General features: G+C 31.9%; 2 protein-coding genes across 4 annotated transcripts; both read left to right on the top strand.

The window, feature by feature from the left end:
- Positions 1–493: 493 nt before the first annotated feature.
- Positions 494–8,400, top strand: LOC124830074 (putative starch synthase 4, chloroplastic/amyloplastic). 2 transcript variants are annotated; one of them, XM_047303695.2, is made up of 20 exons: positions 494–785; positions 996–1,031; positions 1,151–1,184; positions 1,309–1,378; positions 1,459–1,587; positions 1,855–2,059; positions 2,498–2,632; positions 2,828–2,932; positions 3,106–3,204; positions 3,833–3,962; positions 4,408–4,458; positions 4,622–4,735; positions 4,900–5,009; positions 5,256–5,424; positions 5,921–6,007; positions 6,315–6,386; positions 7,122–7,235; positions 7,725–7,786; positions 7,873–7,987; positions 8,090–8,400. In XM_047303695.2, the coding sequence occupies exons 1-20, from the start codon at positions 691–693 to the stop codon at positions 8,207–8,209; spliced, it is 2,052 nt and encodes a 683-aa protein (XP_047159651.1). In that variant the 5' UTR covers positions 494–690; the 3' UTR covers positions 8,210–8,400. The 2 variants fall into 2 exon arrangements, with proteins under 2 accessions (XP_047159651.1, XP_047159655.1); XM_047303699.2 differs by lacking the exons at positions 494–785; positions 996–1,031; positions 1,151–1,184; positions 1,309–1,378 and having other exon boundaries at positions 1,459–1,594.
- A 1,613-nt stretch (positions 8,401–10,013) lies between these two features.
- On the top strand, positions 10,014–22,098 carry LOC124830076 (putative sphingolipid transporter spinster homolog 2). Of its 2 annotated transcripts, XM_047303700.2 has the most exons (16): positions 10,018–10,273; positions 10,461–10,592; positions 10,674–10,775; positions 12,241–12,345; positions 12,455–12,530; positions 12,634–12,708; positions 14,117–14,219; positions 14,311–14,376; positions 15,480–15,525; positions 16,544–16,635; positions 16,846–16,922; positions 18,353–18,466; positions 19,109–19,228; positions 19,881–20,009; positions 20,972–21,050; positions 21,663–22,098. In XM_047303700.2, exons 1-16 carry the CDS (start codon positions 10,221–10,223, stop codon positions 21,782–21,784), a joined length of 1,491 nt encoding a protein of 496 aa, XP_047159656.1. In that variant the 5' UTR covers positions 10,018–10,220; the 3' UTR covers positions 21,785–22,098. The 2 variants fall into 2 exon arrangements, with proteins under 2 accessions (XP_047159658.1, XP_047159656.1); XM_047303702.2 differs by lacking the exons at positions 20,972–21,050; positions 21,663–22,098 and adding an exon at positions 20,372–20,965 and having other exon boundaries at positions 10,014–10,273.
- The last annotated feature ends 1,796 nt before the right edge of the window (positions 22,099–23,894 follow it).

The raw sequence follows: 23,894 nt of genomic DNA, 5'->3' as shown, positions 1-23,894 counted from the left end.
TATATAAATTCCTAAAAGATAAAGACTATTTAAAACACTTATAGACTTGAAATATTCAAAGCACTAACTAACATACTTAAAATTTAATTTAAATCTACAATAAAACTCAAATTAACGACTTAACCAACTTCAACAATTCTTAAGGTCATTTTGTTATATTAAAATAGATATTTTTAATTGGACATAATACGGGTGACCCAATCTCTTACGTGTCATCCAAACAAAAACTTTAGTTACAGTATATAATCATATTTTAACTTTATGATGAATCGTTAATAGATATTTAATAATTAAAAATCATTTAAAATGAATAACTAATATTAATTCACAAATAGATATAACATTGTCCAAAATTTAGCAGAAGAACTTCCATTGAGATAGCAAATTGAGAGAAGGGTAGGTGATGCTGTACCAGTCAGTTCACTCTTTAGTTCAGGCTTGATCAATTGATAGTACTCAAGTATTTGTATTTATGTTCAGCGACATATTAAGGGGCGATCAAATTCACAGGCGGCACACGAGTGGACACGTGTTTCCTAGTTGGCGCATTGTCTTTGTGTTTACGGTTGTAGTTTGAAAAGGCAACAATGATTTGGATGAGAGACACAATTACATTATCATGGACACGGGTGTGAGTGGCGCAATATCACTCATTGCCTCCATCTCTAAACCTCAATCTCGAATCAGAATATGGGGACATTGTTTTTCTTCCATCCACCGATTCCTCGTCTTCAACTCCCTTCCGTGCCAAAACCCGTTGCATTCCCTCCTATTTCTTGCCTGAGGTCAGACTTTTACTCCACTTCCCCACCCTTTCTATCTTCGCACTTTTTTATGTTTACTATTATATTCTTACTGGGGTGTCCTCAAAATCCAACTTTGATGCCTCAGAGACTGAAAAGTTGTCCCTTTTGCTTTGATAGTTCATAAATTTATATAATTCATCTCAGGGATTATTCCTGCTTAACCTCTTTGCATGGCTTATGTGTTTTCAGGAATAATGGAGATGTCAGTGGCTTTCATGAACACAAGTAACATTTTTTATTCTTTAAAGTTTTTCTTTTTTAATTTTAAATAAACATTTTACCGTGTTTCTTTGCCGATTCATATACCAGTGTAGTCGGAACTGACTTAGGAATTTGTAACTTAGGTCAGAGGGTAATAAAAATGTGGACATATCCCAGGTATGCTGCTTTTGTTTCAAAATTGTTGTGTTTTTCGCATTTAACTTTTACTCTTCGTTCTCTGTTTTTGCAGAGATTTCATAGACTTCTAAGTAATTACTGTTTCCCCCACTTTGTATGTTAGACAATATCTAATGATGGCCAGAATGTGAAACAAGATAATATTTGGCAATTGTTCAAAGAAGCTCAACAGAGTTAGTTCTTTCACCTTATTCACACTGGTGCTTCGTACAAGAGAGTTAAATAATTTCTGGTTTATTTTCTCGTTATTTAGACATACTGTACTTGAACGACCAACGTCTTGGGGCCATTAAGGAACTTGAGAAAACGAATAGAGAAAAACACTCGCTACTAGAAAAGATAAAGAAATTGGAAGCAGAAAAGCAGGCTGGTGCTGGTAAAGGTAAAAGGTGATGGTTTAAATGCTTAATAGCATCAGCATGTGCTTTTGTAGTACCTCATAATGCATACTTTTGGTCAGATAAATGCATTTCATTTGTTGTTGGCATCCTCTAGGTTATCTTCTGTCGTACTACTTGAATTGTGTAGAGTTTTTTAAATCTATGATAAAAACATTCTATTATTGATACAATTTATCAACCATAGATTTGCCTTTGAAGCTCTCGATGATTAATTGAATTTTATGTTTCTGTCTCTTTTTGTAACCCAGATAATCAATCAACTTGTTCAGAGTTGCTGCTTCGGATAGATGCCATGGTCCTTAGCAGCATGATTAGCCCTGGAGAAGCATCTGAATTAAGAAGTTTGGTGATTAATCACAAAGTGAGTCTGGCGGATGTTTTTAATATCATCTCACGCAAAAAAGATCCCGAACTTCTAGGACAACTTCGTCACTTTTCACATGGACACAAAAAGTAAATCCTGACTGCATTTGTTTATGTTCCTCCTTCATAGTTACAGCAGTCAATGGGTTATCCTATTTTTGTTGCGTTATCTGCCAACTGAAACATCTGGAAGCATTTCAAAATTCTCAGCAATTTTATTTTTCTGTGGTAGTGGCACAGAGCGTGTAACATACCTAAATTACTGAAAGAACTGAGCATGAAGAGAGACATGGATATCTGAGTCTATAAAATTAGCAAGTGTATAAGTACTTAAACATGTACTGTTTAATAGGATACGGAGTCAGCTAGGTTTTTTGCTGGAATTATAGATTCTGGATTTTTCATGTTAGTGTTTTTTTTTTGCTAATAAGGCTAATAATTAGTAGAATTAATTACTATTTTCCTCTTTTACTTTTCCTTTCTCATTTTTAAAATCTGATTCTCCTTTATTGTATGAATTTCATTCAGGAATGGTTTTCATATTGTTCACATTTGCACAGAAATGACGCCAATGGTCCCTAGAGGATCGGTAGCTTCATATGTGACTGGCATATCTCGTGCACTTCAAAGAAAGGGTCACTTGGTGGAAGTTATATTGCCAAAGTAAGATATTTATGTCCTTTTGTTCTGTTTGCTATTTTTCTTATTCTTTCAATTAATATGAGCATGAAACTTCTGAGTCTATTTTGTGCTTTGTATATATGCATTTGGTGTCTATTTTATATGGCTAAATTAGTCTAATTAATAGTTTCTTGATGTTTATAATTCCTTAATTTGGATGTATCTAATTTCGTGTAGGTATGCAAGTTTAAACCTCAATGAAGTGCAAGGATTGCGTGAAGTTAATGTAGAGGCTTACTCATATTTTAATGGTCAATTGCATGGAAATAAAATTTGGACTGGGTTAGTTTGGCTTTCTTTGTCTGTTTATTTACTGCAAGTCTCCATATAAAATGAATGTCAAATAATTTTACTGCTTGTTATTAAGTATATTAGAAGTACTATTTCACATTTTGTTCCTTTTTTAAAATCTGCTGATTTTCATGTATTCTATACTTACTCTTAGCATGTGACAGTGTTGTTTATGGCATTGGAGTCACTTTGATTGAACCAAAGTACTTTTCATCGTTTTTCAATCGTGAGATGATATATGGCTATCCAGATGATTTTGAAAGGTGAGTGAAATGATATTTCTAATGATTGTGGTTCATCTAGTTTCTATTTGTTAATGTTTAAAAGCAAAGAAAAACTTGAACTTCGAAGTTCATATAAGAAGCTAGTCAGATAATTTTGAAATGTTTTTGTTTAATGGGGAAATTGATAATGAAAATTCGAGACTAGAAAGCTGGATGTATTTTTTAATACCAACACACTCTTTTTTTAACCCATTATGACTGACTTTTTGTGCTCTCAAACTATCTTCAAAGAGTGAAATAAAACAGATACTCTGATAGTTGCTATCTCATGTGCATCTTAGTTTCTTGTTATAGGTGACAGGAAAGTAAAATCTGATCTACTTAAGTTTTCACTTGAAAGAGAACTGAATTGTTTGTCATTCTTATGGCAAATATGCAGCAGTCGGTATAACACACATATAGCCACGAAAATCAGATGGAATAAATGCTACTCTGAAGATTTTAAGCTGCCAATTTGTGCATAATAATAAGAGAGGAATTAAGAAAACTAGTCCCAATTAAAATTAGGGAATACTCTAATGTACATGTAATTGCATGCGACAACACTTTCCTTTTACTCTGGCGTACTTAATTGTCAATAATCTTAATATGATTTCTTTACCATCAGGTTCTCCTACTTTTGTCGAGCATCATTGGATTATATTGTAAAATGTGGGAAGCAGCCTGATGTATTACATATTCATAATTGGGAGACTGCCATAGTTGGGCCCCTTTTCTGGGATATATTTGTTAAACAGGTTTCTATTCTTAATTTTGTGCTCTTTTTAACTACAGTAATTTTGTGATTTAGTGTAAATTAGGACATATTTTCAGGAAAACAATTAATGTAGTTGAGCCTTGTAAAATTCAATGGCGAGCAAACTTTTGTAGTTTTGTTTCAAGTGATCCCTTTCTTTTTCCCTTAGGAAGCTGAGAGCATATCTCTACTTCTATCCTGTGGCTGATTGGAAACTGCACTATGTGTCTTATCTTATAACCATTTTTATCCTTGATGACCCTTAAATTGTTTTCTCTTTTTAAGAAAATGTGCATAGGTTTTCTTGCCATGTACGAGAGTGGTTTAATTATGGAATAGTATATTGCTTTGTTGCATAATCTTCTATCGAGACTTATTCATTAGTTTCTGGTTCTTTACATAGAAAAGGATCCTCTGTAATGTTCTTAATGATTTGTTTTGTTTAGGGACTTGAAGGAACCAAAATATTATTTACATGCCATGGCTTCAATTCACAGGTTATTCACTGATCTTGGCCTGCTGGATTATGCACTTTGTGTTGAATTTCCGAGCTTGACATTTCTTTCAGCTGAAATTTTCAGGAAAATTACATATCGTTTGTTATGGATTTTACATTTGGTCTTGTCAGTCTTGCAATTATTGGATGTGCTGTGTATGTAGGAGGGTATTGAACAACCAGATAAATTGGCCTTATGCGGGCTTGATCCTTTACGACTTCATCGCGCTGATCGTTTACAAGACAACACTAACACACAACTAGTCAATATTTTAAAGGTGTGCTAGTCATATAAACACTTGACTTAGTTTTTGTGTTATATCCCTCAAACTGTAATATGTAATAGTTGAATAACATCTTGTGTGCCACAATCTCTCTTTTCTCTTTTGAGACTGTATTTTCTTATGACTGTACAACATTGAGTCTTCTATCAAATTTGCAGGGTGGAATTATCTATTCAAATAAAGTTGTAATAATGTCGTCTATCCATCAAAAGCATGTAATTGTTCATAATCTGAGTCATGAACTGGAACCTACTTTAAATGAGCATAGGTAAGTATGCTGTCATAACATAATTTCAATCTTGTTTAGTGTTTTATGAGGTGTTACTTTTTCTTTCCTTGCAAATCAATATTAACTTGAAATAGTTGACACAGTGAACAGTCTGGTTGATAACTATATTGGTTAGCTTTTTATAAATAATGCCCCTTGTGTAGTTTGATAATGTGTTTCCACGCTAAAGCGTCCACCTCTGTCTTTCCCTTTGTATTCAACAAGGAAAGTTACATTTGGTTGCAGGGACAAGTTGGTCATTGCTCCTTATGGGTTAGACAGGTCAACTTGGGATCCTTCGACAGACTATCTTCTTCCAGAAAATTTCAATGCTGAAAATTTCAATGGAAAAGCTGTTTGCAAAGTTTCATTGCTGCAGCAGCTGGGGTTATCTGAACATTCTTCCAGTATTCTTGTAAGTGGTTCACTCCTTATTTATGTATGTGCCATTGTAAATATATCCAAGGAGAAAAAAGTGTAACATGGTACAAACAATGTGAATGTGATAACTCTGTAATAGAGATTAAATGATGTTCAAGACAAGCTTAATGACAAACAAATTTTAAATACTACTGGGGTTAAGTGAACTGGAGACATCTTTTTTATTTTGTTAAAAAGAAGTACTTCAACAAGATGGAGAGAATGAAATCACAAGGCCAAAACAATAAAACGTCCAAGGAAAAAGTGAACAGCTTTTGGCTGCGTCCCTTCCTTTGTTCGTTTTTGGAAATTTCTTCATCATTCTTATTGAAATTATTCATTTATTTTCTTTAATGTATTTTCATTTGATGAAATATATGGTTAAAGCTGTTTTATTTTTCAAAGCAATATGATAACTGGTATACAACGTTACGAATTAGGTACATGTGGTTTTAATTGGCTTTTGTGCTCATAGTTTAAATTTTTAACAGGTTGGATTCATTTTTCCGGAAGGACGAGACCTGGATGTGAAAAGGCTGAAGGAAGTTATCTTGAATGCCAAGCAACAGGATGTCCAGGTTGCCATCTCTGTTGTCTTTATACTTTTCTTGTTTTCTTTATTTTAAAAAAGTACAGTCTCATTGTTTCTAAGATTTTTTCATTAACTGATATTGAAAAAGAAGCTCCAAACATAGCAGTATGCATATGAAGTTTTTATCTGTTTCTTACAGGAGAAACAATCTCTGTTGTTCCTTGTGTTTTCATATTGAAGATAAACTAATAAACCCTATGCAAATCAACCTTCTATGAAACGAATCTGGCTATGGAAAATTATTGTTTCAGATTTTGTTGTTTTAATTAGTTTGGAATAATTATTCTTTGCAGTTCATATTTTTGGGGACCAGTGAAAGATCAGTCTTGAATCAGACCCTTGAATCGCTTCAGAAGGAACTCAAGGTAGTTACCACAGTCTTGTTTTTATTTTTTATAATTCCTTGTAGCTAATTGCTTTTTATTGCAAAAGTGGATTTGAGCTTAATTTAACTCTATAAAGCCGGTTTATAAAACGATGTTTGTATGCATTTATATATATAATTTGGTCATATTTGTATTACTGAGATCTCCAAAACTTTTATACCTACTACAGCGACAAAGCTTTGAGCATTAGCAGTTTTGACTCTATTTTTCAGCAAACTGCCAGGGCATATCTTGTCCTAGTCATTGTTCAGCAGAATGAACATTTCAATTTAAATTATACAGTCATAAAGTTGCATTATTTTGACATTATGTTCTAAAAGAGGTATCTAGTTGGCTATACAATCATATGGAGATGGTAAATAATTTTTCAACTAGTTCTAATATTAATTGTTCATTTTAATTATAGGTTGAGATACACTTTTCTCATTTGATACACTTCCATGTTCTTAAATTACTGCTGTATTGGAATTTAAAAAAAAAATCAAATTGGCAGATTTCCTAAAAATTAATTATTTTATTCCTAATTTACCCCCAAATAAGGTAAATCAATTCTTGTGTGTGCAACATAAAAAAGTAATGCATTTGTTGGGAATGATATTATTTTAGGAAAATTGTTTCTGTAACATGTTTATCGTTGTTCATAATCTGTTATAGAGTTAATATTTCTTTCCTTTTCTGCTACTAATGATTTTCCATTCCATTCAAAATCTTCAGGATGATAATCTTAAACTTTTTCCTACTTATGATGAAGCTCTGTTGCATTTAGTCTTTGCTGGATCGGACATCATCTTGTGCCAATCTTTCGTTGATCCTACTGACGAAATCCCTGTAAGACCACCATCCATTCTAGTGGTGATTTTTTCTCCACTGCTGTAGCACCTCAAGTAAAACATTCAGTATGAATTATATTTGTTAGCCCTGGTACTAGGAAGTTGCTTGTTTCTATAATTTCATTAAGACTTTGTTTTCTAGTCTTCCTGAAAACTAAATGTTGCCACTGAGGAAATTCATGATGGTTGGTATAGATGCAGAAAATCCATTCCTCCATCTCTTTTATTGCCTGTTTTATGTGGGAAATGTAACACACATCACCGAGTTTCAAAATTTCAAATAATTTTTTTTTCTGTTTCATGTACAAATCTTTTGCTGTAGAAAACAAATTGAATAGCAGGTGACATTTTTGTAGTTAAAAGTGAACAAAAGTATGAAAAAAAACATTTCTAAAATTAAACAAGTCTTATTTTGTTTCTTTTCTGGTGGGTGGAGATTGTTATACATAAACTGAATCTTACAGTATTTTGTAACCTGAATGTGTAGCTCATAGCATTAAGGTATGGAGCAGCTCCAATAGCACTTACCTCTGATGCAAGCACAAACAGGTAATCCATAAACATATATCTTGTGATAGATGAAATTTTTTCTCCGTTCTTGTTGAACACTCATTTCATTTGTATCTATCTGCAAGGGTGATACCTTTTGAAAGGAACTTCACAAACCAAGACCATGAGGCTACCATGTACTCAAAATTGATCAACTCTAGCTTTTTAAACATCTCTCTCGGCCTTGCTGTTGATGAAATTGTATGTAGTTTCTAGTGGTTTCTCCTTAGTAAGTTTTACTGTTTCTAGAAAATAACAATCCATACAGTTATGATCCATTAAATTGCTTTCCTTTTCCTGTAGAGGACTAACCCTGCAATGTGGAAACGAAAAATAATGCAAGCAATGGCACATGACTTATCATGGGATGGTGAATGCTACGATCTTCATTTTGCAGCTTACTCTGCTATAAAGAATATGTAAACATTTTTTTTTTTTGTTTAGGAACTTGAGATATGACAGAATAGTATTCAATATAATGAATAAGGATTTAGAATTTAGGAATTAGGATTAAGGTTGAAGGAGTTGGAAGGGTATGGGGCAGAATAATGAAATCTGGGTTGAATATATTTTTAATTTCGTATAAATTGAGTGAAATTTTGAAATTGTGTTCATGTATTTGTTTTCTTTCTTTATATTCCTGAAAAGTTTAAATAATTATTCTGATATGATACTTTTCTCTGTGTTAAAATAGAAGTCAATGAATCTTCTGTGGTTGAGGAAAATGATCTCTCTAAAAGTTAAAAGTTAGGTTTTACATAAATAGTAATTAAGTTGATGGATACTAAAATGACATCATTGAAGTGAGTTATTAATATTATAGTTAAATAACGTCTTTTATGTTATAAATGTAATTTTTATTATTTAAATTTAAATTTCATTTCTTAAGCTTTTAATTTATGGTTAACTTTTTTTAATTCTTAATTGCGACAATGTATTTTAAAATAATTTGGCATTATTAAATTCCATTTAAACAAAAAATTATCTTACAAAAAGTATGTTTAAAATGATATAGAAGTTTTAAACGTTTGATATTTTGTAATTAAGTTATGTATTTTTAAATCTTTGAAACTAAAAAGTCTAAATGTGTATATTTTAGTATATTTTTTGTCGTAAGCACGTCCTTCCATTAACTGAGACAATTAATTTTAAATTACTTGAATTTTAAATTATTTTATAAAACAACTTTTAATTAAAATAACTTTTAAAGTAGTTTTATTTTTTTTACAAAATTAGCAACCTTTTCTAGTGGATTACAATATACAAATATTGGTACTACACTTCTATTTAAATTAAATTATGCGAAACTATTGAATATAAATTAGCAAACTAAATATGATCAATTTAATTATTTATTTGTTTTGGATATTTGAGAGTTTTTGTAATAAAAGAGATTATTTAAAAGAAATTCAAACAAACACGATACCTATTTTTTCGAATATTCGAGTTGCAAAAGCTTCGAGTATATACGTTCACGCAAAAAGGAAATTTAACATTCAAGAAGATTACACAAGGTTGTGAATTTCAATACTTTTCATTCAGAAGATTAAAAAATTATATATTCTTAATTAATTTAACCGTTGAAATATAAAATGTACGCTATATATCAAATTTTGAAAAAATTTATTTAAAAAGTATATTTTATAAAAGTAAACTTTTATTTACATAAATAAAATGTCCCGTAATTTTGAATTAATATAACTGCTTAGACATAATTTATACAAGTTAAACTTTTAATACAACTGCATGCGTAAAAATAAGTTTTTTTCACTAAAAATTATCATATAACGCAATAGTTTATGTGAGATTAATATAATATTAGAAAGCAAATTTTAGATGCGATTGATTGAGAAGTAAAAGGTTATACATTAACCACTAAATTTAGATTTTTATTATATTTTGTTTGATTCAAAATAGCCACGATATTTTAGTGAGTTGTTTATTATATGAGAAAATCATGACGACTTTCCTGAAAATCAAAATCCAAATGTTAAACAACGAAGACTTATATAAATATGTAGTGAATTATTATTTATTAAATGATAAATAAATTGATTAGATTATTTTTTTTTATAAAAGAGTAAAACTAAAGCAGAAAGAGCTGTAGTCGTCATAAATAAAAATGTAATAAATTCTAATAAAAATCATATGGATGTTAAAGAAATATTTTCATTTGATTGGATCCTATATTTTATATATTTATTAGAACGTGAATGAAACGTTATGTATAATTTATAAGGGAATGGAAGGATCGTAGGCGGTTGAGTTTGGAGGAACGATTACGCAAATGAAATGAAAGGAAACTCGAGTGTAGACTTACTTCAGCTATTATTGTAGACTAACTAACTACGTTTATTTATTTCATTTCTCAATTGCAAAAATATATATATATTCAAAGAGAAGAAGAAGAAGGTGCGAGCAGAGCGAAGCGAAAATGGCATCGGAGTCGGGTCAAAGTTCCAATCCTTCTTGGTTTACGCCTAAAAGGTCCTTCTTCTCATAAACCTACTTTTGCTTTTCATTGTTTCTGTTTTTCAACTCGAAATTCGGAACAATACATGATTCACTGATTGATATTCTGCAATTCAAAAGTGTTTTGTTCTTGATGTGTAAATGAACTACACAAATTAGTTAATTAGTTTATTAATTAATACATGTGATGTGATGATTGCAGGCTTCTTATGATATTTTGTATCATTAACATGCTAAACTATGTGGATCGAGGAGCTATTGCCAGTAACGGTGTAAATGGAAGTCTTGCAACTTGTACTGACTCCGGTATTTGTACTGGTGGCAGTGGAATTCAGTAAGCTCTGTTTCTGCTAAACTCTATTTTACTACTGATTGTTGTTTTCGTCTTATTGTAGCACGATTTTCCACATTTCAGGGGGGATTTTAACTTGAACAATTTTCAAGATGGTGTTCTGTCATCTGCATTTATGGTTGGACTCCTAATTGCTTCTCCAATATTTGCTTCTCTGGCCAAAAGGTACATGTTATGCAGTAAATAAATTTCAACAAAAACTGCAATGAAACTGCACCGATTGTATATTTCTAAAGTCAATACAACAGTAAATGGACTGAATAAAATGCTATTATTGGAATCATTCCACACGTTCTATTATCAATTCTAAAAAGATCCCCATAGCAGAGACACTCACAGTCACTGATTCACTCCAGGGTCATAGCACCAGAGGAGAGATAGTAAGGATTAGAGAAGTTGTTATTGGAGAGAGAAGAGAGAATCTCAAAAGAGAGAATTGTACCACAGATTTTTCCCTCCTAGACGAAGTCACGTAGCCTCCTATTTGATATTCTCTTTCTGCTCCTCCTCCTCCTTGGTTCTCTAGTTTCATAATTGGTTGCCAGCTGTCCCCTTTTAGTAACTAACTCTGAATTTGTCTCCTTGTGCATTATATCTTCCATGTGGCCATCCATTTCAGCATTAGCACTAGTAGCCACCTCAGCATTATTTTTCTTCCTAACAGTACTTGCTTCTTGTTGCATGAGCTTTTGCCTGCTTCTCATGTTATTTATGCTCATGGATTTACTATGACATTAAGCTCATCACGTCACCATGATTAGTTGTTGTAACTTTATATGGTGTGGATGTAGTAGTAATAGTTGTAGGTATTGCATTCGTATTATCATGAGCTGAGGGCTAGCTTATAAATTCAACAGCAAAAATAAAATATCAGAATATCCTTCTAATCTTGGGGTTATTTTTGTGACTCAATATTCACAGACCTCTTGCTGCTTATCTACACTTGTGTAGCTTGTCTTCTCATTTCCTTGCTCTTTTGAAATTCATGACTGAACACAAGCCTGTCTTGTCAACTAAATGGTTCAAATCCTCCTACAAATGTACAGTCCAATAGAAATTTCACTTCTCACTTCCAGTTTGGTTAATGCAAATCATAGATGCAGGAGAGTTCTACGGTCATTTCTATTTATTATAAGCGAATTGACACATTTTTGGTAATCTTGTTGGAGATCCCACATTGGTTACAAATTAAGCCAAATTATAATATATAAATGAGGTATAATCTTACCTTACAAGCAAGTTTTGTAAAATTGAATTAAGTATAAACCCATTTACGAAGATAGTATAAGAACCATTTAGTGCCTATCATAGTCCAGTTCTTTGAGACTATTACAACTAAGGTGGGATTATAATATGTAAGTCAGATGCAATCCTCACCTTGCCCACCTATCAATTGAATTATATAAATTAAAGTGGAATGAAGTGATGCCAGATTTCAGCATGTTTGCCTTGCTTGGATGCATGGCATTTTGTTAAGAAGTTATGTTAAAAATGCATAAACAATGGGAAACTGATAATTTGAGTCATGCACTTCAAAAAGGCTTAGGCAGCTCAAAGTAGGATTAAATATTTACAACCACCATGTTTCCCCTTTCATTGAATGTTGATTAATGCATTTTCATGTTTGCAGTCACAATCCATTTCGGCTTATTGGTGTTGGATTGTCTGTTTGGACATTTGCGATAGCTGGATGTGGTAGTTCGTTTGATTTTTGGTCTATTGCAATATGCCGAATGTAAGGGAATGTTTTAGTGCTTTCAACATTATAAAGCCTTGAGCTCTTGATAATTCACCAATTTCTCATGTCATATTTTGATTTGAGACTCACAGAAGTTTTTTTGCAGGCTAGTTGGGGTAGGTGAAGCTTCCTTCATAAGTCTTGCAGCACCATTCATAGATGACCATGCCCCTGCTGCACAGGTTTGACCTATTTCTTTATTCCCCCTTCAGTTCCTTCATAATTAGTTGAAACTTTTCCTTCATGAATACAGTTTTGCAGATTAAGTGTTTTTATTCATGACAGAAAACAGCATGGCTTGCTACGTTTTATATGTGCATACCAGCTGGGACTGCTCTGGGCTATGTTTATGGTGGATTTGTAAGACTACATACTTCCATTGTCTAGCTGTGTTAAGATGACTTGTTTCTTTTGTTTGATGGTGTCAACTTGTGGCTTTTTGATTGTGCCTGTGTATTGTGATGTATCATTTTCTTGGACTGCTATATATAGGCCTAATAATTGTTGGAATTTTTATCTGTTTTGGTCGAGTTTGGCTTTTATTTATATATGTATAGGGGCATAAGATGAACACATTAAATAAAAACATTACTATGAGATCAGAGGATAAGAGATTTCGTGATAAAAGAAAATTCAACAAAAGAGATAAAAGGGATTAAGCTAAGTTACCCAGCCTTCTCACTAAACATACCCTTAAGGGAAGCCCCTCCCAGAAGGCCGTAAACTTTGTCAACTAGAAGCCAAACACCTAATTCTATCTCAAAGAAGCTGTTCACTCGTTGGACTCTTCTTTAAGATAAAAGAATTGTGTTCCAATCACATGTACCAAAGAGTGGCATAAACAGCACATTGCCACGTTAGCATCCCACACATTCTAATTTTAGTCACACTAAACAATGCATAACTTAATGTGAAAGGGCACAAGATTCTCAAGGAAACTGCATTCTGTTTGATTTCCAAGGCAACGTTCTTTGAAATCAACTTGCTAAGACCCAAACTGCCTTCTTTCTTAGGATGACTGCATATCCACAAGTTCACCAAGTTGTCATGTTTCATATCGGCTGTACCTAACCCCAGAAAAAATTCATGACCTGGGCTGCAAAACAAAGATAGGTAGTACAGAGGAATCCTGCACAGATAAACTTGAATGGGAATAATCCATTGCCTGGAGAAAATTAAGCACCTTTTCAGATCTCAAGGTGCGAGATTTTCTTCATATTGGGTGGATTACCGGCTGAGTAAACACTCAAATATTAAGAGGCCGCTTCAAGGTCCGACAATCTGTAGTGATGCTAATGTGGAATTACTTTGATAGTCTACATAAACACCAGCCAAAATACTGATTGACATCAATCAAACCTTGAAGAAATTTCAAAATGATTGAAAGTGAAAGGATTCAGAAAGTTTCTTCATTCTTTCGTGAAAACAAAATGGTATCGTTAATTGCATTCTTTTCAAGGTAAGAGAGAAAGATAGTTTGATCCTTACAAACGATAGTTGAATGTGAAGGATTAAGTATATTTGATGGACTTCTTGTGGAGAACTAATAATGTATATCAGCCATATTCTCAAACTAAATAGCCATATTTTCTGGAAAAGCATTTTTTTGTCTTGTTATACCCTTATCTAAGGTATTGCAAGCTTAAAACTTGTGCTAATCTTTTATATTTATTATATTAATTGGCTTTTGGTCGATTTTACCATATCTTAAGCATTGTTCAGTGATAATTTAAAATAAATCAGCTTCAAGTTTTCAAATAACGTGTAGGTTGGAAGTCAATTTAACTGGCGTGTAGCATTCTGGGTTTTGGCAATTTTGATGCTTCCTTTTCCCATTTTGGGTTTTGTAACGAAGCCTTTGCAATTGGAAGGTGGCCATTTTCTTCTCTTTGATGTGTTTCAGAATATCCTTAATTTTTTTAATCCCTGTCGGAGTAATATAGTATTTAACTTTTAATGTAGGTTTTGCACCCTTGGAATCCAAACACACACCAACGTCTATTGAAACAAATGATTCAGAAACTGGAGGTATTCCTGATTCTTTGATCTATTACTTTGTAATTTATTATCTATATTTCCTCGTAATCTTTTTGAAATTTATGAGATATTATCTTCCAATATTGTTTTCATAATAGCAGCTATGGAGAAAATTTGAAGACTGGACAAATTTCATAAAGAGAAAAGAAGTTTCAAAAAACATCAATGCTAATGAATATAAGAGAATGGGATGTCTTTACTTCATATAGAAGTAAATAAGCATCTTATGTTTTTTTTCTGGTATGCCTCTAAGTTATGTTAGTGGTTATAAAAAAAATTGAACACACTTTAAGTCACTATTTTGCAATAGGTCCAAATCAGTTAAAAGCTGTGCTGTGATGAATTATTTATTTTAGAAGAGGGGGGATTGCAATAGTACAACAACAAAACCTTATTACACCAAAGCAGGTTGAGTACTTGGAATGTATAGCTTAGATATTCTATATTTAATCACCTTTTCTCATAATTTCATATTGTTCTTAAATATTGGGACCAAAGTGCTCCTCCACACATTTGACATTTTCTGAGATATCAAAATTCTGTTAAATAGCTTAGTGAGCCAAGCAATATCTTGTTCGCCTACACACTTCCAAACTTCAGCAGGATTACCATTATCTATTCTTTTAAGGTTTTCCTCTACCTCTCCAACGTGTATTCTACTGTACTAAGCCAATTTTTTTCCTTCCTTTTGTATTTCTAGTTCTTCCATGCTACACATACGATTTGTAGCACCAACTTGATGAGAAGTGTTAGATATATTAGATCATTAGATATCTTATATAGATATCTTATATTTATCTTTTATCTTTAGTTAGTTTGTTATTATTTCTTATTTATATTTTGGGCTTAGCCCATTTCTCTTCTGCTATAAATATAGTACCCTAAACGTATATTCAACACAAAGGAGATTAATCCTATATTAAGAAGCTATGTGTATCATTCATATTAGGATAACTGTTAGTCATATTTGTAGTATTTATAACTTTTTCTGACTTTGCACTTCCCTTCATATCTGTGTTCCATTTATATAGAATATTTGCATTTTTGGTGTAGTAAATAATTCCTGTGCTCAATGTTCGAGGTTTCTGTTATAGGTGATGACATGCTTGCTGAAGATCAAGCCTTGCTAAGAGGATCCAAGTAAGCGGCACTATTTCTTTTCAATTTTCTGAATTTTGAATACCTTCTCTCTTTGGTATTTGTTGTTTAGTTTGTCTTTGTTTTCCTATTTCAAATGCCAAGCTGAGGAAAATTTAGAAGTTAGCCTTAGAACTCAACTCAACTCAACTCCACTACATCATTTTGTAAGGTGAAGAGTCTCCAAACTTTATAAGTTCCATTTGAAACGTACATTTAGTCGATGTGAGACCAGATCATCATCCTTGAGGTTGCACTTAAGGCAACCCTCAATGAGGTTTACTTTGGTGAACTGGGGGTGACTCAAATTAAGGTAACTTTCCAACAAAAATATGAAGTCTAATCGTTAAATTTGTCTTGTGTACATTAAAGAGAGCAAGAAAAATGAAGTTGGAGACAAAATTCAACTACCATTTACGATGGATTGTCTGAGCAGTTGGAAGAGCAGACAGTGTCACTTGAAGCAATCATCCAACTTCTTGGTCTATTTAATCTGCTGGCAATGGTCAATACTCTAAATGGGAATGCTTTCAGTTCATGCAGAGCTGTTTTGGTACTATAACAGATTGACAGCTGCCAAGAATCAGGGTGGTAGATTGACAAAGATAGAATACAAACAGATAGAAAAGCAGAGACAAAAACATACTAACCCGTGGATCATACATAATGGAATATGGGAAATGTCATTCCTGTACTTGGTGTCTTGTTTCCTTTTTCTAAAATCACAATGCTTTGTTCATAATATAATTAAAGAAGAGAGAAGAAAATCATCATTAAATATTATTACACTCCTGCTCCTACTTTTAAGGAAGTTTTCTTTTAAACTTTATACACACATACATATATTATGGTGAAAAGGCAGTTTTCCACTCACATAATAGATATTACGGTTCCCCTACTAAAGTTCTTGTACATTTGAGATTCCCTTATGATTATGGTCAGAATAGATTGCTAAAGTTGTTGCTTCACCTGATATCTGATATTTGAGTAAAGCATTACTTTTCTTCCTTATGATTGTCAGGTCAACATCCAAATTGTGGGATCAATTCACCATCTTTTCAAAAGATATACAGGAGCTTTTGCATGACCAAGTGTATGTTGTAAATGTTCTAGGTACTTCTTTTCCCTACCTGCAGACAAATTCTTTTCTTTCACTTGTTTCCTGACTATGGCTGTTGTTTAAGAAAACTGGAACATTTTTATAATAGTTCAATGTAATGCACAATAAATATAATGAATTTCTGTTTTGAGAATTTGATATTTGTATTTTTAATTTTGAACTATGGTATTTGCTTTTTCACATGAGAATTTAAATATTGCCAGGGTACATATCGTACAATTTTGTTATTGGAGCTTATTCATATTGGGGCCCAAAGGCAGGATACAACATTTATCATATGGTATTCTCATATATTACCCAATAAATTTATGACTTCTTCATATTAAATGTTCGAAAAAAAATATTACCAAAGGCATATTTTGAAGATTTTATTGAAAAGTTGGTTTTTGAAACAGCCTTGTGCTGTTGATTGATGAACCTCACCTATTGGGACAAAACTTCGTTGTTGTTGTTGCTATATTATAGAAACTGGATCAAAGAGTGAAAGAAGAGGAAGTTTACAAAGATAAAAGAGACAACACCGCATATTTCTTTCAAAGGAAAGTCTTAAAGAAAACAATAACTCTGGTTCTTCAAGGGTCCTGTGTCCTCCCACATATATTTCTATTACCCCCCTTATTCTCTAGACCCCAAAAGTATTTATACAAACCTATCTCAGTCATTAACTAGCTCTATTGTCATGGTAACTGACTCCCAATTACTTGTAATTACATCAAATAGCTCTATTCCCATTTTCAGCATTTCTTCTCCCATAGAGCTTTGTAATAGGAGGTCGTATTCTATCACTGTACTTATAATTTGGGGTTGATTTTAACTCCACCCTACAAAAATAACTTGTAGAATAAGTTATATTTCACTTACATACAATATTTAGTTGTAAAATTAGCAATGTAGAATCTTCAATATTCCATCATATTGAGGATTGAACGTCTACAATGTAAAGTTTGCGAGATTGGACATTTGTGAGTGGTTCGATAATGACTTGATAGGGGTGACCTATTAAACTTAACAACAATCACTATGATACCTTTTTAACTTGGTTGTATCACTACACTAGTCAATGTGGAATCCCTAAACCCTTTCATGCCAATGATTGGACCTTTGAGGTAGTCCAATAAGATAGTGAGTAGTCCCTAGCTGATGTAGGATCTCCATCATTTATTGTTGGAAAGCAACCTTAAGGGTGGTCACTTTTAGCTCTTCTTAATTGCAACCTCAAGGGTGGTGGTTCACATTGACTAGAGATATGGTTTACGAGAGCTATAGTAAAGCTTGGTTAATTCTCATCTTACAATATGATTTTGTGGGATTGCATTAGACCCTAAACTCAAATTCTAAGATGCTGCAAGAGTCTATCCTACATGCATTGTTGGGTCATTTGCATTTGTCACATCACATTCCATGCCAAAAGCCTTGAGTGTGAGGGAGAATATTGGAAAATTGCTTTAAGTGTGATCATCTATGGCCTGTCTTATTTGTTGTCTGTTAATTCCTTTGTCAAAGGTTGTGGTTTAGTCTCTCATTGACTAGAGATATGACAAAGAGAAATTGTAAAGTTTGGACAAACCTCACTTTACAATCTGGTTTTGTGAGTTAGGTCCTAAATCCAAATTCTAAGACTTATAATTTAAACATTATTTGTGTTACAAGTCAGCATTTCTTCTCCCATACAAACCTCACTTTACAATTGACAGTGCTTTTTTTTTATAGAGTAATGCTGACTTGTTGTTTGGAGGCATGACAATTGTTTGTGGGATTTTGGGGACATTAGCTGGAGGCTTGTTTCTTGACAGGATATCTTCAACCATCTCTAATTCTTTCAAGGTATACTCAGTTGATTTACATTTATTTATAGTGTGAAATGAGTCAAATGACTCATAATTCCATTTGTTCTACACTTTTGACTGGAAAACGTATCTTTAAGGTGTTGAATTTCTGGGATTTGGATGAAAGCTTGACCTAGATGCTAGATGTTCGGTTTCATTAGTAATAATAGTATAAATAGTCTAGAATTTGAAGGTTATTTGTTATTCAGCCACTGGCTAGATTGTATGTAGAGAAAACAGAATAAATGATTGTCCGAATTTCATATAACTGTTATAGTATTTTCTTTTACAGTCTACATGAGTCTTCGGAACCCATTTTGTACCGATATGAATATTAAAATTGGATCAGAGATCATAACAAAATTGTATTCTTGTTTTCTGTATGGACAAGTTCAAGATTTCTATATCTTTCATGAGAAATTTTATTTTATATTATTGATCTATTCTCAAATCTATAATGATTCAATTCTATTTTATATAGAAGTGGTTAAGAATTTTACAGTTACATGTTCTGGTCTTCTTTTCCTTTGTCTTGAATTTGACTCTGTTTTGTCTTTGTAAGGGTGTGTCTACACTATGAATTTTATTTTTTTTTGTGTTATTTCATTTCTTCTTTGGGTTCCCTGTGTTGCCATTGCAGCTTCTTTCTGGAGCAACATTTCTCGGAGCAATCTTCTGCTTCATTGCTTTCCTTTTCAAGAGCTTGTCTGGTTTCATAGTCTTCTTCTCTATGGGTGAACTACTGATTTTTGTCACTCAGGTAATTTTATGAATCACTCAGAAGATTAAATTTTCCTCTCTTAAAACTAGGAATGGCAATTGGATCGATTTATCCACTAACCATCCAAATTTAATGGCTTGAATCACCATTTGTTAATATATCGATGTTGAACCATCCAACATATTTTGGCAATCTATTAGATCAAGTAGTCCAAAATCAGTGGTTTGAAGTATTTAAGAGACTAGTTTTGGACTTGAATAATGTTTGGGTGTTAGAATGTTTAAATAAAGAACTTTTTTTATAGAAATGTTTTTCTTTTAAAAAAGTATAACACTTTAAATGGATGGATTGGATATCTATTCATGAAAAGTAGTTAATGGGATTGGTTTGATGGTTTGTTTAATTAAATAACTTATGGATGGACTGATTTATAGTGTTTGGTTTGTAAATGTTTAGGTTCCATTTTCTGTTGAAATTATGGGAGCTAAACATTTTCAAACTGAACATTCTAACAGATTCAATATGACATTTCCAGATTTCCTTCATTGATAAAATGTTTTTGGCGAGAAATCTGATCATTTAAAATAGTCTCAATTTGTTTTCTTTAATTGTATTCTTATTTTATTAATGTAGTCTCAATTTTTGGCGTCATTGGTTTAATATTTGGTTGGTTATGATACTATATTTGTAGGCTCCTGTAAATTATGTCTCTCTCCGATGTGTAAAACCTAGTTTGAGACCACTGTCTATGGCTGTATCTACAGTTTCAATCCATATCTTTGGTGATGTGCCTTCCTCACCACTCGTTGGAGTCCTGCAGGTAACACCTAAGATTTTCGTGATGTTTTATACCTGTGCTTTGGTATACTCTTATAACTGGATATTGCTATAAATTGAATTAGATGATTATTTGCTCCATGAAAGTAGTGTGCTAGTGAAGTTCATCTTATCCACTATGGTCTTTTTCAGTAAGCTGTCTATGATCTGTTGTAAAAGTAAGTTTGTATCAATCAACTTAGATTCTGGGAGAAACTATTTTAGACTGGCTGAAAATGCTCCAGTGAAATGAGCGCTCTGCAGAATAATACTTATACAAAAGCTGATTATATAGATAATGATTACTGAAGACAATTCACAGGACAAAAATAATGGCTAACGTTTTTAATCCTATTTCCTGTACAGGCTTCTGGGAGAAAATATTTTAGACTGGCCGAAAATGCTCCTGTGAAACGTGCACTCTGCAGAATAATACTTATACACGAGCTGATTATATAGATAATGATTACTGAAGACAATTCACAAGATAAAAATAATGGGCTAAAGTTTTTAATCCTATTTCTTATGTTACAATGCATCTAGCCTTCTTTGTTAGTGGGATAATCATTCGAGTATGTAGTTCTCAGCAAATCACAAGAATGTAGTATGTTCACTTGATTTTATTTATTACGTGACACTTTTTTTTAACTGTCTTAGTGGTGAGTACACCCTCCCCAGTCCTCACATGAGAAGAATTTCGTTGGGTTACCCTTTGTTCTTTCTAGCTGCCCCTTTCTCAACTTGATCTCCTTGTTGATGTGAAGGGGCTTCTATTTTCATCTGTTAGAAGACGACTAGTATGCCACTTCATTGTCTATTACAAAAATGTAGTGAGAACACATTTCTGTTTTACTCTATTGTCCAGATAGGCTGACTTTATATTCTTGGCATATTTAGCCTTTTTCATGCATATAATTTAGTTTAAAGCATTGTTTTGACTCTAAGCAAATTGGTTTTCCTGGGCAGGATCAAATTAACGACTGGAGGAAGACATCACTTTGTTTAACATCCATTTTCTTTCTTGCTGCTGTTATATGGTTCATAGGTAAATGGCATGCTGCTACGGTTGCAATTTTCTATTCTTAATACTTTCTGGTATCCATTTAAGTTAGAATAGTTTTGGATTGATTTCTTCAGAATACATAAAGGACACGTAGATGTTGTGCATGTGTATTTGTCTGTTTATCTTTCTCATTGAAAATAAAATGATAACATCAAGTAGGAAGATGCAGAAAATTCTCAACCACAACCTCTAGTCCTCTACATTCTCAAGGACCAGTAGAGTTAATCATTCCTTTTCTTTTAGCATTTGGAGAACTATAAATCATAAATGAAAATAAATGCCAAATTTAGCTATTTATTTTATGCTGCAATTAACCTGAAGTGTTAATTTTAATCAGCATGTTGCAGTAAAGATTCATGGTGATGGAAATTATCTTAGTGAGTGATTATTCTGGTTGACACACTTCGTGGATTTATAAATTTATGTTTGAGTGATGATGCCTAAGAATTGTTAGTTGACCACCAACGCGCCAATTATTTAACAATAACATCAGGAAAATTGATTTGAATAGCTTGCAGAAAAGTAAAGTTATGCTGTTGAAAGTAGCATATGGCTGAACTATAGTTAATTAATCAGTCCTATTAAATATTGCAGGAATCTTTATGAAAAGTGTTGACGTATATGACAAAGATGATGAGGAACGATCTGCCACATCTAGAAGAGGGAAACAGACACCATTGATTGAAGGGAACAGAGATGCATCGAGTGAAATCTAATTTCCCTTTCAGTAGTACTAATACTGTGCTTCAAGTGTATATTAACTTCAATTATGAAAAGGGTAAAAGTCGGGTAGTATCTTTACTACAACGAATCATGTGGTAAAGGGTGGACGATGGTTTTGATAATGTCATGTTATCAGTACAAAAGGATATTGAATTTTACTTTATGTTTGAAAAGAGTCTGTTTATTCTTTCACGGGTCAATTTGTTGCTCCTTGTAAATTTGTAATTATCCAGTCTTGCCATGAAAAATAAACCGACGGATATTTTGTTCTAGGAGTGTTAACTAAAGCAGGTTTGGTTTCGTGGCTTTTATGTTGTTCCTCTAAAATTGTAGAAAGGTGAGTTATCAGTATCAAAGTCTACGAACATATCTTTTTTTTTTTTTTTCTATTTCTTGGGTACCGAGGGACAATTTTTAAAGACGTATGAAATTTAATACTGGAAACAGTAGCAAAAGATTGGAACAAATTTGATAGAAAATGAAATTTAAATTGGAGGTTGTGTCAATTTTGTACGATGGATTGGGTTTAGTTTATGTCTCATTGATGTTGTGTTACTTTCCTAAATCTTTCTCATTATTTTTCAAAAGACTCAAAACAATCGGTCCGCTACAAAATCAAATAAAAATAAATTAGGCCATAAACTATTACGTTGCTAGAAACAAATGTCAAATTTAGCAAGAAGAAAAGAAAAACGTATCTAAAGATTACGTGAGAGAAAATGTAATAGTAGAATAAAAACTAAAGCAGCTTCGCACAAAAAGATGACACCAAATTTAAAATTGACAAAAACTAATTAAAATAAGTGAAAAAGTTTTTTATTTTTTGAAAGATGTCAACATATCACAAGAAAATATTCCTAATGGATTTAACGAACTTTTCCAATCTTTATATCTCGTACAAACTCAAGATTAGAAGTTATGTATTATTCTGGTAGTACAGAGACTAACTCACTACTCGAAGATGGATATCATGTTTAAAGGTCAATTCAAATATGCAAGATATCAAATTTAGATCTTGAATATACAATAAAATCTTTAAGTCTTATCGAAAGTTTTGATTTAATTAACCGATTTTATAATCTAGAAGATATTTTAGTGAAAGATAAAAATGTTTATATTTTTTTTATTTTTTTTATCGTGATATATGATATAACTAAGGTTTAGGAATTAAGATTCTCTAGCTTGAAATATAGTTAACTTTGAATCAGATTATTCACTTTATATTTGTACTCCGATTTAGGATACTCAACTTTTTATCGAAACCACCAAAAACACATTACTTATTTGTTAAGCTAATATTTGATTGATGTTGTGTCTTTTCAATAATTTAAAAAAAAAACTATTTAAAATTACAATTTTAATAAATAATTTAAAAATAAAAACATATTTAACCCGCTGTAAAAATATATTATAATTAAAAAATATAAATAAAAAGAAAATGTATGATGAATTTATATATATCATTATTATTATTTTTCTATTTTGGACATGATGGAACATTATATTTATAAACTAATTCTTTAATAAATGTTTGATTTAATAAAGGTATCGTTTTCTTTTATGAACAATTAAATTCCTTAATTTAACTCAATTAATATTGGTTTTTTAAATTAACTTTAATGGAAATTATTTGAATTTTACATTAGTATATACGTATACATTTTAATAACCAAAAGAAAACACCAGTTAAAGAGTTTAGTAACAAAAGTCTTTTGTGATATTAACAATATTAATATCATTAAATAAAAGTCTTCTGTTTTTAATATTTTCAAACTTTTTAAAAGCACTTATTTATTTTTCTTTAAAATATGATGTTTGACATATATGGTTATTTTTAATTTAATTTTAAAATAGAATCGAGAAAATATGAAATAAAATAAATATTATGAAATTTTAATTTCTTATCAGAAATATCATACCAAAATTAGACTTTGACTTCTTTTTTTCATTTTTACTACTGAAAACTTGAGTATGAATATTTATATTTTTATTACATTAAAATAATATAATTTTAAATATGTATATAAATTTATAAAATTAATTAAAAATACATGTGATACAGACTTTAATTAGAAGATATATAAAATTTTTAAATTGAGACCA

Source organism: Vigna umbellata, chromosome 7, assembly GCF_029865625.1.
Source record: "Vigna umbellata cultivar VRB3 chromosome 7, Vumbellata_1.0, whole genome shotgun sequence".
Lineage (NCBI taxonomy): Eukaryota > Viridiplantae > Streptophyta > Magnoliopsida > Fabales > Fabaceae > Vigna > Vigna umbellata.
The sequence above is the reverse complement of the archived record's forward strand: the minus strand, read 5'-3'. Positions and strand labels throughout refer to the sequence as shown.